The sequence below is a fragment of the Pseudophryne corroboree genome, chromosome 8, assembly GCF_028390025.1.
Source record: "Pseudophryne corroboree isolate aPseCor3 chromosome 8, aPseCor3.hap2, whole genome shotgun sequence".
In the NCBI taxonomy this organism is placed as follows: domain Eukaryota; kingdom Metazoa; phylum Chordata; class Amphibia; order Anura; family Myobatrachidae; genus Pseudophryne; species Pseudophryne corroboree.
In genome coordinates, this window is record NC_086451.1 from 453,515,665 (window position 1) to 453,532,871 (window position 17,207).

The window sequence follows — 17,207 nt, forward strand, 5'->3', positions numbered from 1 at the left end:
ACACCATGGTTATCCCAAATTCTGTTGCGTTATGCCTCCGCCACAAGTTCATGCCGTACCGGCATGTTTTCTATTGCATATTTTACTGCTCGAGTGATAGTATTACTATACTTACCACTGATGATTTAATGTGTTGAAATATGCTGCCTTTAGGTTGGATTTATTAATATGCCTGTCACATTGGTTTGCAGCTATGATATAGTTTAGTAATTCTCTGCACTTCCCTAATTCTGCAGAGCAGCACCACATTTATAGCTTGTTTATCGTATTTTGTTCTAGTGTAACTTAAAGCCACCTTCATCCCTTATTTATAATAGTATTCGGATATGACCTCTGTATATGCAGGGCAAAAGCACAGTTTCCCCATTTTTGATTAGAGATGGTGAGGTAGGCGGAGCTCCTACCTTATGTTCCACTACCGGTTGCTAGGTTAATGTGGTTTATCTCTCTCTTTCTACACATTTCTTTAATGGGAAGTCTCGAGTCTTATTGCTGTGTAGAACATTTAACACCCATACCATTGTCTCTTAAGACTCGCTATTCAGGACTACTCTGTTGTTTCTTATGTTTGTCTCCCATCTCCCTTCCCTCCCCCTCCTTCCTCATAACTCTCCCCTCCCCCTCCACAATGTCAGATCATATTTACCCGACTTACTTAGATGAGGACAGTGGTGACAGTATATTGACCCTCCTCCTCAAACCATGCCTACCTTGACTATTGGCTCATGGAATGTGGGTGGGTTCAATTCACCAGCAAAGCGGAGAAAGATTCTTATTTATCCGAGCAAACAAAATGTTGATTTAGCATTCCTACAAGAATCACACTTAATTCCCGAGGAAGTCGCAAAACTAAACACCTTAGGCTGGTCTGTTCTAGGTTTCAGCTCCTACAATTCAAAAGCTAGAGGAGTAATCATTCTGATCAAAAAACATATTCCCTATGAAGAATTAACAATCAGCTCTGACGAATCTGGTAGGACAGTACTGCTGACCCTCAAGATCCACGGTCATCCCTTGACACTATGTAATGTTTATGCACCATCTACCTACACCAAAAAATTCCTCCAATCTCTGATTGCCTTGCTGACCCCACACCTTTCCTCCTCCATCATATTATGCGGAGACTTTAACCTGGTGACATCTCTTCTGCTAGATAGATCCTCCCCACCTCCTAAAAGCCTGTCCCTCCCGAAACTAGGCATGCTTTCACTTGCCGAGAAACTCTCCTTAGTGGACGTTTGGAGGGCTCTCCATCCCACTGACAGAGAGTATACCTGCCTATCCTCTGCCCATCAAACCCTATCCCGAATTGACTATATATTCACATCTCACACCCTTTTTCCCTCCATAGTGGACACATTGATAGCCCCGATATCCCTCTCTGATCACGCCCTTGTAACGGCTTCAATACAAATCCCGGAGATGCAGGATTCCCCCAGACTTTGGAAATTCCCTTCCTATCTGTCTAAGTCAATAAAATTTAGGAATAGACTCGAAGCGGCCTGGGAAACATATGCCTCTGACAATGCACTACATGCAGATTCAGATCCCATGCTATTTTGGTTGACAGCCAAATCTGTACTAAGGGGAGAAATAATGTCTTATGTAGCTGGCATACGCAAACAACACACGGAACACTATTTGAAGTTCCAATCAGCCCTGACCTCAGCCTTTCAGCAGTTCAAATCCACGCCAAACGACTCCACCAAACATAATTACCTCTTGACAAAAACACATTTTGAGGAATTCATGACGACGCTTGGGGACAAATACATGTTCAATGTCAGCTTTAGATTCCACAAATTTGGAAACAAAACGGGTAAACTACTTTCCAACCTCCTACGTGGTTCTCACCCCCCCCTGACCACACGTCCCCTGATGACAAAGATGGGTACACTGACTACCACCAACGCGGAAATCTCAGCAGTCATGCGTTCTTTCTACACTGATCTCTACTCCCCCACAGTTCCCCGCCCATCCCCTCCAGACCTGACTACGGACTCTATGCCTCCCAATAACTGGGAATCCCTGCCGGTGCCAGAATTGCCTCCGGAATTAAGCCAATCTCTAACATCCCCGATTACACTGGAGGAAATTCGCCAGACTATAGGTCAATTTAAACGTGACAAAGCCCCGGGTCCGGACGGCTTCTCAGCTGACTTTTACAAATTACTTTTGCCGAAGCTAGAGTCCCCGTTACTACATGCGCTTAACAGTATGCTCTCATCTCAAACGCTCCCGCCACACTTCAATTCAGCCATCCTTAAAGTCTTGCCCAAGCCGGGCAGGGATCTCACCCTCCCGGGATCCTACCGCCCCATTTCCTTATTAAACCTTGACTATAAATTGCTAACCAAAATTCTGGCTGAACGTTTAAAAATACTCCTTCCTCACATCATTCATCCAGATCAAACGGGCTTCATATGGGGCAGACACTCGGAAATCAATGTCAGACGTGTGTTAGCAGCGATACAGGCATCCCATACCCTACAACCTATAACCCCTGTTCCTGCTTATATCCTCTCCCTCGACGCGGAGAAGGCGTTTGATCTGGTTGAATGGCCCCACTTATATCACTCCCTAACAAGATTTGGCTTCCCGATGGCATTCATAGACTGGATTAAACTCCTTTATAACAAGCTTTAAGACTCAGGTTTCTTGCAATGGAGTCTTATCAGCACCTTTCCCAATAGGTAGGGGCACACGGCAGGGATGCCCATTGTCCCCCTTATTGTTTGACATAGCTCTGGAACCTCTGGCAATAGCCTTGCGAGCTTCTAGGAAATTCCAGGGGATTCAGATCCGGGATGTGGAATTGAAGGTGGCACTGTTTGCAGACGACATGTTGCTTTTCATTTCAAGACCTGAAGTCTCCATTCCTGAGATTCTCCACCTTATTTCCTCCTTTGGGAAAATCTCAGGTTATCGTATTTATGTATCAAAATCGGAATTAATGCCCTTGGGGACCCCTCACACACCCGACACACAATCTGCCCCTAACACGACATTACCGTTTAAAATGGTCCTAGACAAAATCACATACTTGGGGATTCAAATTCCATCTGACATAACCACCTTATATAACGTCAACTTTACACCTATGCTACATAAGCTCACCACCACCCTCGACGCTTGGAAACTTTTGCCCCTCTCACTCTTGGGCCGAGTGGCCGTCTTACAAAGTGTATTCTTCCCACGTCTATATTATCTGATGCAGATGTTACCCATACGACTTTCAATGAAAGATTTGGCCCACATTCGCAAAACCCTCACTAAATTCCTCTGGAAGGGCAAGAGACCCCTCATAGCCTTCAAAAAACTGACCGCCCCCCGCAAAGCGGGAGGGGTAGGCTTACCTGACTTTCTTTCATACTCCCTATCTGCCCTTTTTCGTTGGGCTGCTGATTGGCTGATAGAAGGACATGCTTATACAGACCCAGCCTTGGATGAGGCCATGTTTTTCCCCTTTTCTCCCAGTGCACTCCTACACTCTACTCCGAAGTCAATTCCTCCTCATATCCTTAGCTCCCCGCTATTTCATGATATATATTATGCCTGGATTAAAATAAATAAGTTATTCCACAGGAATCATATGTCTACGCGACAAATCCCTCTCTGGGGTAATCCTGCATTTCCTCCATCTCTCACAAACTCAATCTTTAATCACTGGAAGATCAAGGGACTATCAAATTCCTCCAAAGTGTATGACCCAGGAGGGCATTTTATTACATTCTCTTCCCTCCAAGAGAAATACAACATCCCACACTCACAATTTTACATGTATTTACAGGCTCGCCACTACCTCACCTCCACGCCACACTCCAATCAACTCCCCTCATCCCTCGCCAGCCCCCCAGACCCACTGCAATCAATAATCACCTTGTGTGAACGGATACCCTTTCGCACAAGGATGCTATACACTCTTCTCACTGACATAGAAACACCTCACAGATGGTCTCGGTTACTATCACAGTGGCAGAAAGATATTCCCTCCCTATCCGACACTGCATCTCTAAGCACTTATTATTGCTCAACCATGAAAATCCTCTCCTCCGCTTACTTACAAGAAGTCCACCTCCGAACCCTACAGAGGGCGTATGTCGCTCAAACTCACCATGCCAGATTTAACCCCCTGATTTCGGGAAAATGCCCCAAATGTGGATATCACTCAGCAACTTTCTATCATAATTTTTGGGAATGTGGACACATTAGAACATTTTGGGGCAAGGTACTCAACTGCATTAACTCTCTGCTACATACCCGAGTCTCTCCTGATCCCTTAGCTTGCCTATGTGCTAACTTTACTCAGTGGGATCTGGGCACTCAGGGAAAAAAACACATACCGTTACTGACCATCCTAATCACGGTGTCAAAAAAAGTAATTCTCACCCACTGGATTTCTAGATCTAAACCTACATTAGCGGAAGTGCACAGGAAGATGCTGCAGATATTATATTTCGATCGCAGATCCGCACTGACTCATATAGAAACAGATGTTGTTAAATTCTATGCTAGGTGGGGAACATACATTGCCTCACTTCCTTGTCCCACGCAAACCCACATATCCATGGTCTTTGAATCAACTGAATGGTTCTTACTCCGACAAATTTCAGTACAGTCTCCACCGCCATGACTGACCACAGGACATTATATCTCCTCCCCCCTCATTTCCCCTTTTTCTTCTCTACCCTATATGTGTGTCACCCCCCCCCCCCCCACCCCCCCCACCCCACAAGACGTGTTTAGCTACATTTGTCTGAAATACCAGGTATACTGTCAACTGGAATAACTCTGGCAGACCCAATGTCGACAACCAGAGGTGGCCACATTCCAGGTTCAAATTATTTTGATAAGCCAAATATCTGATTTGATGGTCTCCACACTGTATACAATATTACAAGAACATGGTTTGTTGTTACCACCCCTATTACACCTCCAGAATGTATGACATCTGCCCTTCACTTCTGATATATCATTTGTACCTGATGATTCTTCATTTTGTTGTATTGCAAAACCTCAATAAAACAGATTTATAAAAAAAAAAAAACAATATCACAATTATCTGGTTCTTTGGGCATAATTTGTCTAACTAGTATCACTGTGTGCCCCTCGGGGATGTTTCCACTCCATCTAATCTTGACAGACTCTGTATTAAAGACATTTTCAAATAACATGGACTCGCTCTTCGTATTCTGTGTGATTAGGGAAGGCAGTTTGATTTAAAAATTTGGAGAACCTTCTAAACGCAACTGGATGTAAATTTTTGGACTTTTATTCTGTGTACCAGAAGAAAAGGGTTATTAATGTCCTCCTGCGTTACCTACAGACTCCTCACAGCAAGTCAGACTCACAGCCAAGCTTGTGCTCGGAGCATAGGCTATGGTTCCCCCACTCACACCAAGACCCTGGTGTGGAATCATCTAATGGGTCTTCCAGTTCTGATACATTAGGCCTTTGCGTCACTATGTAATAAGGATATTATGTAAAAGTACTTACTAGTGTGATAAATGTTGAGCATATTAATTTGGGGCTACAGCAGGTCCACCTTGTGTTTCTCATGTGTGTTTCGATATTTTGCTGAACAAAAAATGTATCTCTGCGGCATGTCCCGGTATTCTACTTCGGGCGTCTATACCAGGCTGAAGCTGCCACGAATAGCATGCCTGAACATGCCGCAGGCGCTCCTCGATGGTAACCAGGTTATCTCTCAGCTGTGAGACTCGCCACGGTGAATAGGGAGATAATATATAATTTTTTAGTTTTATCCATCTGATCCCACATTTTAAATAATAATATATATTTCTCTGACGTCCTAGTGGATGCTGGGAACTCTGTAAGGACCATGGGGAATAGACGGGCTCCGCAGTAGACTGGGCACTCTAAAAGAAAGATTAGGTACTATCTGGTGTGCACTGGCTCCTCCCACTATGACCCTCCTCCAGACCTCAGTTAGATTTCTGTGCCCGGCCGAGCTGGATGCACACTAGGGGCTCTCCTGAGCTCCTAGAAAGAAAGTTTATTTTAGGTTTTTTATTTTACAGTGAGACCTGCTGGCAACAGGCTCACTGCATCGAGGGACTAAGGGGAGAAGAAGCGAACCTACCTGCTTGCAGCTAGCTTGGGCTTCTTAGGCTACTGGACACCATTAGCTCCAGAGGGATCGACCGCAGGACCCGTCCTTGGTGTTCGTTCCCGGAGCCGCGCCGCCGTCCCCCTTACAGAGCCAGAAGCACGAAGATGGTCCGGAAAATCGGCGGCAGAAGACTTCAGTCTTCACCAAGGTAGCGCACAGCACTGCAGCTGTGCGCCATTGCTCCTCATGTACACCTCACACTCCGGTCACTGATGGGTGCAGGGCGCTGGGGGGGGGCGCCCTGAGCAGCAATAAAAACACCTTGGCTGGCAAAATAATCACAATATATAGCCCCAGAGGCTATATATGTGATAAATACCCCTGCCAGAATCCATAAAAAAGCGGGAGAAAAGTCAGCGAAAAAGGGGCGGAGCTATCTCCCTCAGCACACTGGCGCCATTTTCTCTTCACAGTGCAGCTGGAAGACAGCTCCCCAGGCTCTCCCCTGTAGTTTGCAGGCTCAAAGGGTTAAAAAGAGAGGGGGGGCACTAAATTTAGGCGCAATATTGTATATACAAGCAGCTATTGGGAAAAATTCACTCAATATAGTGTTAATCCCTAAATTATATAGCGCTCTGGTGTGTGCTGGCATACTCTCTCTCTGTCTCCCCAAAGGGCTGTGTGGGGTCCTGTCCTCAGTCAGAGCATTCCCTGTGTGTGTGCGGTGTGTCGGTACGGCTGTGTCGACACGTTTGATGAGGAGGCTTATGTGGTGGCAGAGCAGATGCCGATAAATGTGATGTCGCCCCCTGTGGGGCCGACACCAGAGTGGATGGATAGGTGGAAGGTATAAACCGACAGTGTCAACTCCTTACATAAAAGGCTGGATGACGTAACAGCTGTGGGACAGCCGGCTTCTCAGCCCGCGCCTGCCCAGGCGTCTCAAAGGCCATCAGGGGCTCAAAAACGCCCGCTCCCTCAGATGGCAGACACAGATGTCGACACGGAGTCTGACTCCAGTGTCGACGAGGTTGAGACATATACACAATCCACTAGGAACATCCGTTACATGATCCCGGCAATAAAAGATGTGTTACACATTTCTGACATTAACCCAAGTACCACTAAAAAAGGGTTTTATGTTTGGGGAGAAAAAGCAGGCAGTGTTTTGTTCCCCCATCAAATGAGTGAATGAAGTGTGAAAAAGCGTGGGTTCCCCCGATAAGAAACTGGTAATTTCTAAAAAGTTACTGATGGCGTACCCTTTCCCGCCAGAGGATAAGTTACGCTGGGAGATATCCCCTAGGGTGGATAAGGCGCTCACACGTTTGTCAAAAAAGGTGGCACTGCCGTCTTAGGATACGGCCACTTTGAAGGTACCTGCTGATAAAAAGCAGGAGGCTATCCTGAAGTCTGTATTTACACACTCAGGTACTAGACTGAGACCTGCAGATAGTGCTGCTGCAGCGTGGTCTGTGACCCTGTCAAACAGGGATACTATTTTGCGAACATAAGACGTCATCTTATATATGAGGGATGCACAGAGGGATATTTTGCCGGCTGGCATCCAGAATTAATGCAATGTCCATTCTGTCAGGAGGGTATTAGAGACCCGACACTGGACAGGTGATGCTGACTTTAAAAGGCACATAGAGCCTTATAAGGGTGAGGAATTGTTTGGGGATGGTCTCTGGGACCTCGTATCCACAGCAACAGCTGGGAAGGAAAAAAAATTACCTCAGGTTTCCTCACAGCCTAAGAAAGCACTGTATTATCAGGTACAGTTCTTTCGGCTTCAGAAAAGCAAGCGGGTCAAAGGCGCTTCCTTTTTGCACAGAGACGAGGGAAGAGGGAAAAAGCTGCACCAGTCAGCCAGTTCCCAGAATCAAAATTCTTCCCCCGCTTCCTCTGAGTCCACCGCATGACGCGGGGGCTCCACAGGCGTAGCCAGGTACGGTGGGGGGCCGCCTCAAAAATTTCAGCGATCAGTGGGCTCGCTCACAGGTGGATCCCTGGATCCTTCAAGTAGTATCTCAGGGGTACAAGCTGGAATTCGAGGCGTCTCCCCCCCCCGCCGTTTCCTCAAATCTGCCTTGCCGACAACTCCCTCAGGCAGGGAGGCTGTGCTAGAGGCAATTCACAAGCTGTATTCCCAGCAGGTGATAGTCAAGGTGCCCCTACTTCAACAAGGACGGGGTTACTATTCCACACTGTTTGTGGTACCGAAACCGGACGGTTCGGTGAGACCCATTTTAAATTTGAAATCCTTGAACACATACATAAAAAAATTCAAGTTCAAGATGGAATCGCTCAGGGCGGTTATTGCAAGCCTGGAGGAGGGGGATTACATGGTATCCCTGGACATCAAGGATGCTTACCTACATGTCCCCATTTACCATCCTCACCAGGAGTACCTCAGATTTGTGGTACAGGATTGCCATTACCAATTCCAAACACTGCCGTTTGGACTGTCCACGGCACCGAGGGTCTTTACCAAGGTAATGGCAGAAATGATGATACTCCTTCGAAAAAAGGGAGTTTTAATTATCCCGTACTTGGACGATCTCCTTATAAAGGCGAGGTCCAAGGAGCAGTTGTTGGTCGGAGTAGCACTATCTCGGGAAGTGCTACAACAGCACGGATGGATTCTAAACATTCCAAAGTCACAGCTGGTTCCTACCACACGCCTACTGTTCCTGGGGATGGTTCTGGACACAGAACAGAAAAAAAGTGTTTCTCCCGCAGGAGAAAGCCAAGGAGCTGTCATCTCTAGTCAGAGACCTCCTGAAACCAAAACAGGTATCGGTGCATCACTGCACACGAGTCCTGGGAAAAATGGTAGCTTCTTACAAAGCAAATTCCATTCGGCAGGTTCCATGCAAGAACCTTTCAGTGGGACCTCTTGGACAAGTGGTCGGGATCGCATCTTCAGATGCATCGGCTGATAACCCTATCTCCAAGGACCAGGGTATCTCTACTGTGGTGGCTGCAGAGTGCTCATCTTCAAGAGGGCCGCAGATTCGGCATACAGGACTTGGTCCTGGTAACCACGGATGCCAGCCTTCGAGGCTGGGGGGCAGTCACACAGGGAAGAAATTTCCAAGGACTTTGGTCAAGTCAGGAGTCGTCCCTACACATAAATATTCTGGAACTGAGGGCCATTAACAATGCCCTAAGTCTGGCAAGGCCTCTGCTTCAAAACCAGCCGGTACTGATCCAATCAGACAACATCACGGCAGTCGCCCATGTAAACCGACAGGGCGGCACAAGAAGCAGGATGGCGATGGCAGAAGCCACAAGGATTCTCCGATGGGCGGAAAATCACGTCTTAGCACTGTCAGCAGTGTTCATTCCGGGAGTGGACAACTGGGAAGCAGACTTCCTCAGCAGACACGACCTACACCCGGGAGAGAGGGGACTTCATCCAGAAGTCTTCCAACTGTTGGTAAACCGTTGGGAAAGGCCACAGGTGGACATGATGGCGTCCCGCCTAAACAAAAAACTAGATATTGCGCCAGGTCAAGGGACCCTCAGGCAATAGCTGTGGACGCTCTAGTGACACCGTGGGTGTACCAGTCGGTTTATGTATTCCCTCCTCTGCCTCTCATACCAAAGGTACTGAGAATAATAAGAAAACGAGGAGTAAGAACGATACTCGTGGTTCCGGATTGGCCAAGTAGAGCTTGGTACCCAGAACTTCAAGAAATGATATCAGAGGACCCATGGCCTCTACCGCTCAGACAGGATCTGCTACAGCAGGGGCCCTGTCTGTTCCAAAACTTACCGCGGCTGCGTTTGACGGCATGGCGGTTGAATTCCGGATCCTAAAGGAAAAGGGCATTCCGGAGGAAGTCATTCCTACGCTGATAAAAGCCAGGAAAGAAGTAACCGCAAACCATTATCACCGTATTTGGCGAAAATATGTTGCGTGGTGTGAGGCCAGGAAGGCCCCAACAGAGGCATTTCATCTGGGTCGTTTTCTGCACTTCCTACAGTCAGGAGTGACTATGGGCCTAAACTTGGGTTCCATTAAGGTCCAGATTTCGGCTCTGTCGATTTTCTTCCAGAAAGAACTGGCTTCACTGCCTGGAGTTCAGACATTTGTAAAGGGAGTTCTACATATTCAGCCCCCTTTTGTGCCTCCTGTGGCACCTTGGGATCTCAACGTGGTGTTGAGTTTCCTAAAATCACATTGGTTTGAGCCACTTAAAACTGTGGATTTGAAATATCTCACGTGGAAAGTGGTCATGTTATTGGCCTTGGCTTCGGCCAGGCGTGTGTCAGAATTGGCGGCTTTGTCATGTAAAAGCCCTTATCTGATTTTCCATATGGATAGGGCAGAATTGAGGACTCGTCCCCAGTTTCTCCCTAAGGTGGTATCAGCTTTTCACTTGAACCAACCTATTGTAGTGCCTGCGGCTACTATGGACTTGGAAGATTCCAAGTTACTGGACGTAGTCAGGGCCTTAAAAATTTATATTTCCAGGACGGCTGGAGTCAGGAAAACTGACTCGCTTTTTATCCTGTAGGCACCCAACAAAATAGGTGCTCCTGCTTCTAAGCAGACTATTGCTCGCTGAATTTGTAGCACAATTCAGCTGGAGCATTCTGCGGCTGGATTGCCGCATCCTAAATCAGTAAAAGCCCATTCCACGAGGAAAGTGGTCTCATCTTGGGCGGCTGCCCGAGGGATCTCGGCTTTATAACTTTGCCGAGCTGCAACTTGGTCAGGGGCAAACACGTTTGCTAAATTCTACAAATTTGATACCCTGGCTGAGGAGGACCTTGAGTTCTCTCATTCGGTGCTGCAGAGTCATCCGCACTCTCCCGCCCGTTTGGGAGCTTTGGTATAATCCCCATGGTCCTTACGGAGTTCCCAGCATCCACTAGGACGTCAGAGAAAATAAGATTTTACTCACCGGTAAATCTATTTCTCGTAGTCCGTAGTGGATGCTGGGCGCCCATCCCAAGTGCGGATTGTCTGCAATACTTGTATGTAGTTATTGCCTAACTAAGGGTTATTGTTGAGCCATCTGTTGAGAGGCTCAGTTATATTTCATACTGTTAACTGGGTATAGTATCACGAGTTATACGGTGTGATTGGTGTGGCTGGTATGAGTCTTATCCGGGATTCAAAATCCTTCCTTATTGTGTCAGCTCTTCCGGGCACAGTATCCTAACTGAGGTCTGGAGGAGGGTCATAGTGGGAGGAGCCAGTGCACACCAGATAGTACCTAATCTTTCTTTTAGAGTGCCCAGTCTCCTGCGGAGCCCGTCTATTCCCCATGGTCCTTACGGAGTTCCCAGCATCCACTACGGACTACGAGAAATAGATTTACCGGTGAGTAAGCATTGCTTATTCCACCCTCCCTTTTCCCCCCTTTGTCAGTGAAGCCCCCAGTCAAGTCAATCACTGTAGCATCTGCACCCCTGCAGTGACATCAGTCAGCCACTGGGTGGAGACATTTCAGCAGCAGTGATCAGAATGAGTGAAAACTTGCTGCTTTCTTCTCCCCTACTTAATGTATATGTAAGTTATGCTGAATGGTGGGATGGATGCCCAGATAGGGGTTCTCCATTTTGCAGGAAGGTGCAGAGACAATGAGACATTGCTTCAGCCTTTTTACCCCTTGGTTGCTTACAGATGAGACGGTTGATTACCAGAGGAGAGTGGCAGTCTGAACAGCAAGACACTCTGAAGACCGGGTCATCCACCAACAACAACGAAGAGGAAAAGTCTCGGCTGCTGGAGCGGGAGAACCAGGAGCTGGGCCGGATCATTGCTGAGGTGATATTCTGCGCAATAACGATATTTATGTAATTTGCAGCTATGCATGCACAAAAAATTCTGGAAATTTCTATGGTGCATGCATTCCCTAGATGGACACACAATGGCGCTGGTGTGATCGTGGTCATCAAGGTGATGGGCGTCCCTGGTGGTGACTGGAAGGCCATCGGTTTTTGTAAATAAGACGCACAAGCAGACTCTGCTGATTAAAATGATAAGCGGCATGTGTATATTCTGTGTGGCTGTATCTGCATATGGAATGGGGATCCGGTCTGAAGATCGACAGTGTCTAGGTCGACAATGTTTAGGTCGACCACTATGGGTCGACAGTCACTAGGTCGACATGGATGGAAGGTCGACAGGTCTAAAGGTCGACAGGTCTAAAGGTCGACATGAGTTTTTCACATTTTTTTTCTTTTTTTTCTTTTTTTCATACTTAACGATCCACGTGGACTACGATTGGAACGGTAAAGTGTGCCGAGCGAAGCGGTAGCGGAGCAAAGCACCATGCCCGAAGCATGGCGAGCGAAGCGAGCCATGCGAGGGGACACGGTGCACTAATTTGGGATCCCGGTCACTCTACGAAGAAAACGACACCAAAAAAAAAAAAAAAACCTCATGTCGACCTTTAGACCTGTCGACCTAGCACATGTCGACCTAGAAACCCTGTCGACCTTCCATCCATGTCGACCTAGTGACTGTCGACCTATAGTGGTCGACCTAAACATTGTCGACCTAGACACTGTCGATTTGATGAACCACACCCGAATGGAATGCTATGTTACAGTGTTTTCCAGGAAAACAGCCACTGTCACTGTGACGTAGCATTCCGTATGCAGATATAGCCGCAGTCGCACACAGAATATAGGCATGCCGCATATCATTGTAATCAGCAGAGCCTGCTTGTGCGTCGTATTCACATAATTATATCATAAGACGCATTTTCATGGAGGAAATGCACAGAAAGACGCTAGGCGTTAGTAAATGCTCTCACGACTAGGTGCAACTAACGGGATTGCAGCAATGATAAGGGAGGACACATCTGTATGTGATACGTTCGCTTTTTAAAGCGTCATGTGGCGGAAGCACCACGTTCTGTGGCGGACCACTGTTAGTGTCTATGATGACCTTAGTAAATCTGTTATTCTTTCCCTCCTCCTATGTACTCATTTCCTCTCTAGAAAGAAGAACGGGTCCTGGAGTTGCGTCAGCAGTTGCGCTCCCGCAGGAAACAGTCCGTCACGCCCCGTGAAAACTGCTCCGACAATCACTACCCTAATTCCTCCGGGGCGGTCTCCTCTCTGTACCAGCCCGGCTTCCCTCTTGCTAGGTGCCTGGTAGCGGAGGGGGGCGACAAGCTGGGGAGGAACAGCTGCGACGGGAGCAGAGTACATCTCCTCTACAAGTAGAGATGTCATGGCACAATGCGGGCAGCCGCCTATTTTACATACCTGTCCGTACACTGTGTGGCCTCTCTCCCGGGATGTGTCTTCTCTGTCTCGCCCTACGTCTGTCTCCCTCCCGTCTGACCACCCTTCTGTGTCTCCGCACTCTCTTCTATGTCTCTTTGTAGCCTGGATGTCTCATCTAATACGGCACTTTATACAAATCAGCCTACACTAGACACAGATTCCTGTCCCTGTGGAAGCCACACTTGTAAAGCCCCCAAATAATCCCCCCACCCGAACCCCAGCCTCTCCCCCTCAGGGAAAATTCATTATCAAGTCATCTGCACCCACTGCACTTACAACATGTTTTCTAAACTGTGATTGGCTATTGCAATAAATAAATAAGGAGAAGATTTTTCGTTGTTTGGTTATTAATTCTTATTAATTTAGTTAATGAGTAACTTGCCAATTATTACAATCAGATGGCACTCTGCAGACAACTGTTGGTATGCACACTGCAGGGCCGCACGGGGCAGAGGCACAGAGTGCAGGGCCGCACGGGGCAGAGGCACGCACTGCAGGGCCGCAGGGGGCAGAGGCACACACTGCAGGGCCGCACGGGGCAGAGGCACGCACTGCAGGGTTGCACATGGCAGAGGCACGCACTGCAGGGCTGCACGGGGCAGAGGCACACACTGCAGGGCTGCACGGGGCAGAGGCACGCACTGCAGGGCCGCACGGGGCAGAGACACACACTGCAGGGCTGCACGGGGCTGAGGCACACACTGCAGGGCAGCACGGGGCAGAGGCACACACTGCAGGGATGCACTGGCAGGGTCTCCCGATACTGCCGGGGGTAATGTTCTTCCCTTGCAGCGCTTGATTGGTCTTATTGGGTGCATACAGAACTATTGTGCAGATGGGATTATTTAATAACTCAAAGATTGTTCGGTAGTTCATGGTGATTTGGGATCTAGGCCACCTCAGGATGAAGAATGTACAATATTTTCAATGACCAACGGATTAGCAGATCAAAAAAGCAAACTAATGGGCAAAACCATGTGCACTGCAGGGGGCAGATGTAACATGTGCAGAGAGAGTTAGATTTGGGTGGGGTGTGTTCAAACTGAAATCTAAATTGCAGTGTAAAAATAAAGCAGCCGGTATTTACCCTGCACAGAAACAAAATAACCCACCCACATCTAACTCTCTGCACATGTTATATCTGCCACACCTGCAGTGCACATGACTTTGCCCAACTGCTAACTTGTTTGGTCTGCTAACAACTCTGAATTACCCCCCAAGTGCGATGGCTGTCACTGTCACGACTCCTATTTTGTAATGGTAATATGTGTGGAAATATGCGTCTGTTTACTATACCTCGCTGTATTTATAATGAACAGATAATAGTGATCTGCACCGGTGTGACATCACACCTTTCCGCGTCCATGTGAGTGTCCAGTCTGCTGTCACTAATGTTTAGTGATGTCACCAACACTCATCGGCTATGAGTGATAACTGCGGCCGCACTTTGCACAAATGGCCTGCACAATACACTACACCACTGACACATCACTGGGACTCCAGCCACCAGTCGCTGACTAATCTGTATACAATCTGATGTCCAATTTGCAAACGCTCAAAGCTTTTCCTGCCCTGCAGAGGATCAAGGTTGTGTTAATTACAGATCATTTGTATAATAACTTAGTGAGCAATTACAGATATATTTTTTTTTAGGATTGTTGGAATAGGAAATAGTTGGAAACGTTAGTTACAGTGGATAAAGATTCCCACGTTGTGACTCATGTGTGTCTCACAATTTCCCGGACGCCGGATTCCAGCACGTGCCAGAGCTAAGTCATCAGGCCTGTCTGCAGCACTGAATGCAGGATAAGTAACCCTATTTATTTTAAAACATCCCCATATATTTGTATGATGGCATTCTGTTACCGTCTACAAACTGCAGACACACACACACACACACACACACACACACACACACACTTCCCTGCTGCAGGTATAGGTACTCTACTGTCTTTGTCTTTTTTGTTTTTAAAGGGAAGCAGGGAGAGGGGGGACCAGAAGGATCCTCCAAGGCCCACTCATTGCTCTATCCTCAGAGAGAGATCAGACAGTATATTTACATTTACTTTCCTGCGTTCATCACAAAAAGAGAAAAATTAGGTTAGTGTCCCTTTAATAGACATAACGCTGATCCCATATAGGTTATGTTATGGCTGAAAGTTGCTGCGTCAGTAGCCCTAATTCAAGCACTGAAGTTCTATCGAACCCAACACTTTGCATTGATTTATCCTTACCCTCTGTCCCCGCGGTTTGCGCTTTCTGTTCCGTGTGTTCATTAGTTGCTCCACATCAGCTATCACACTTCTCTGATTTGGCAGAGGATACAATTTTCCTGGTCTGCTCCTTGTGCCTCATCCTTTTTTCTCTGACGTCCTAGTGGATGCTGGGAACTCCGTAAGGACCATGGGGAATAGACGGGCTTCGCAGGAGTCTGGGCACTCTAAAAGAAAGATTAGGTACTATATCTGGTGTGCACTGGCTCCTCCCTCTATGCCCCTCCTCCAGACCTCAGTTAGAATCTGTGCCCGGCCAGAGCTGGATGCACCTAGTGGGCTCTCCTGAGCTTACTAGTAAAGAAAGTATTTATTAGGTTTTTTATTTTCAGTGAGCTACTGCTGGCAACAGACTCACTGCTACGTGGGACTAAGGGGAGAGAAGCGAACCTACCTGCTTGCAGCTAGCTTGTGCTTCTTAGGCTACTGGACACCATTAGCTCCAGAGGGATCGAACACAGGCACCTGTCCTCGATCGTCCGTTCCCGTAGCCGCGCCGCCGTCCCCCTCGCAGAGCCAGAAGAACAGAAGCTTGAAGACGACGAAATCGGCGGCAGAAGACTCCTGTCTTCATTTAAGGTAGCGCACAGCACCGCAGCTGTGCGCCATTGCTCCCAGCACACTTACACACTCCGGTCACTGTAGGGTGCAGAGCGCTGGGGGGGGGGGGGGCGCCCTGGGCAGCAATTGAAGTACCTTTTGGCAATAAAAATACATATATACAGTCTGGCACTGTATATATGTAAAAACCCCCACCATATTTTTACACAGAAAGCGGGACAGAAGCCCGCCACTGAGGGGGCGGGGCCTTCTTCCTCAGCACACCAGCGCCATTTTCTCTTCACAGCTCTGCTGGAAGCAGCTCCCCAGGCTCTCCCCTGCAGTATCCAGGTACAAGAAGGGTAAAAAAGAGAGGGGGGGCACATAAATTTAGGCGCAAATAAAACATATAAGGCAGCTATTGGGTAATCACTTATAAGTGAAAATCCCTGTGTTATATAGCGCTGTGGTGTGTGCTGGCATGCTCTCTCTCTGTCTCCCCAAAGGACTTTGTGCGGTCCTGTACTCAGTCTGAGCATTCCCTGTGTATGTGCGGTGTGTCGGTACGGCTGTGTCGACATGTTTGATGAGGAGGGTTACGTGGAGGCGGAGCAAGGGCAGATAAGTGTGGTGTCGCCCTTGTCGGGGCCGACACCTGATTGGATGGATATGTGGAAGGTCTTAAACGACAATGTAAGCTCCTTACATAAAAGGTTTGATGACGCTGCAGCCTTGGGACAGCCGGGGTCTCAGCCCGCGCCTGCCCAGGCGACTCAGAAACCGTCAGGGGCTCATAAACGCCCTCTATCTCAGATGGTTGACACAGATGTCGACACGGAGTCCGACTCAAGTGTCGACGATGATGAGGCACATTTACAGTCTAAAATGACCAAGGCCATCCGATACATGATTATTGCAATGAAAGATGTTTCTCTATCGTCCTAGTGGATGCTGGGGTTCCTGAAAGGACCATGGGGAATAGCGGCTCCGCAGGAGACAGGGCACAAAAAGTAAAGCTTTAGGATCAGGTGGTGTGCACTGGCTCCTCCCCCTATGACCCT

At 47.8% G+C, this 17,207-nt stretch overlaps 1 protein-coding gene across 3 annotated transcripts in view; it reads left to right on the top strand.

The window, feature by feature from the left end:
* Positions 1-13,664, top strand: part of GABBR1 (gamma-aminobutyric acid type B receptor subunit 1) — a 236,394-nt gene extending 222,730 nt beyond the window's left edge. For all 3 annotated transcript variants that reach the window (XM_063938299.1, XM_063938300.1, XM_063938301.1), the window contains 2 exons: positions 11,718-11,861; positions 13,043-13,664. In XM_063938299.1, coding sequence (XP_063794369.1) covers positions 11,718-11,861; positions 13,043-13,270 — 372 coding nt within the window. In that variant the 3' untranslated portion in view covers positions 13,271-13,664. The remainder of the gene's footprint in view (positions 1-11,717; positions 11,862-13,042) is intronic.
* Positions 13,665-17,207: the final 3,543 nt, after the last annotated feature.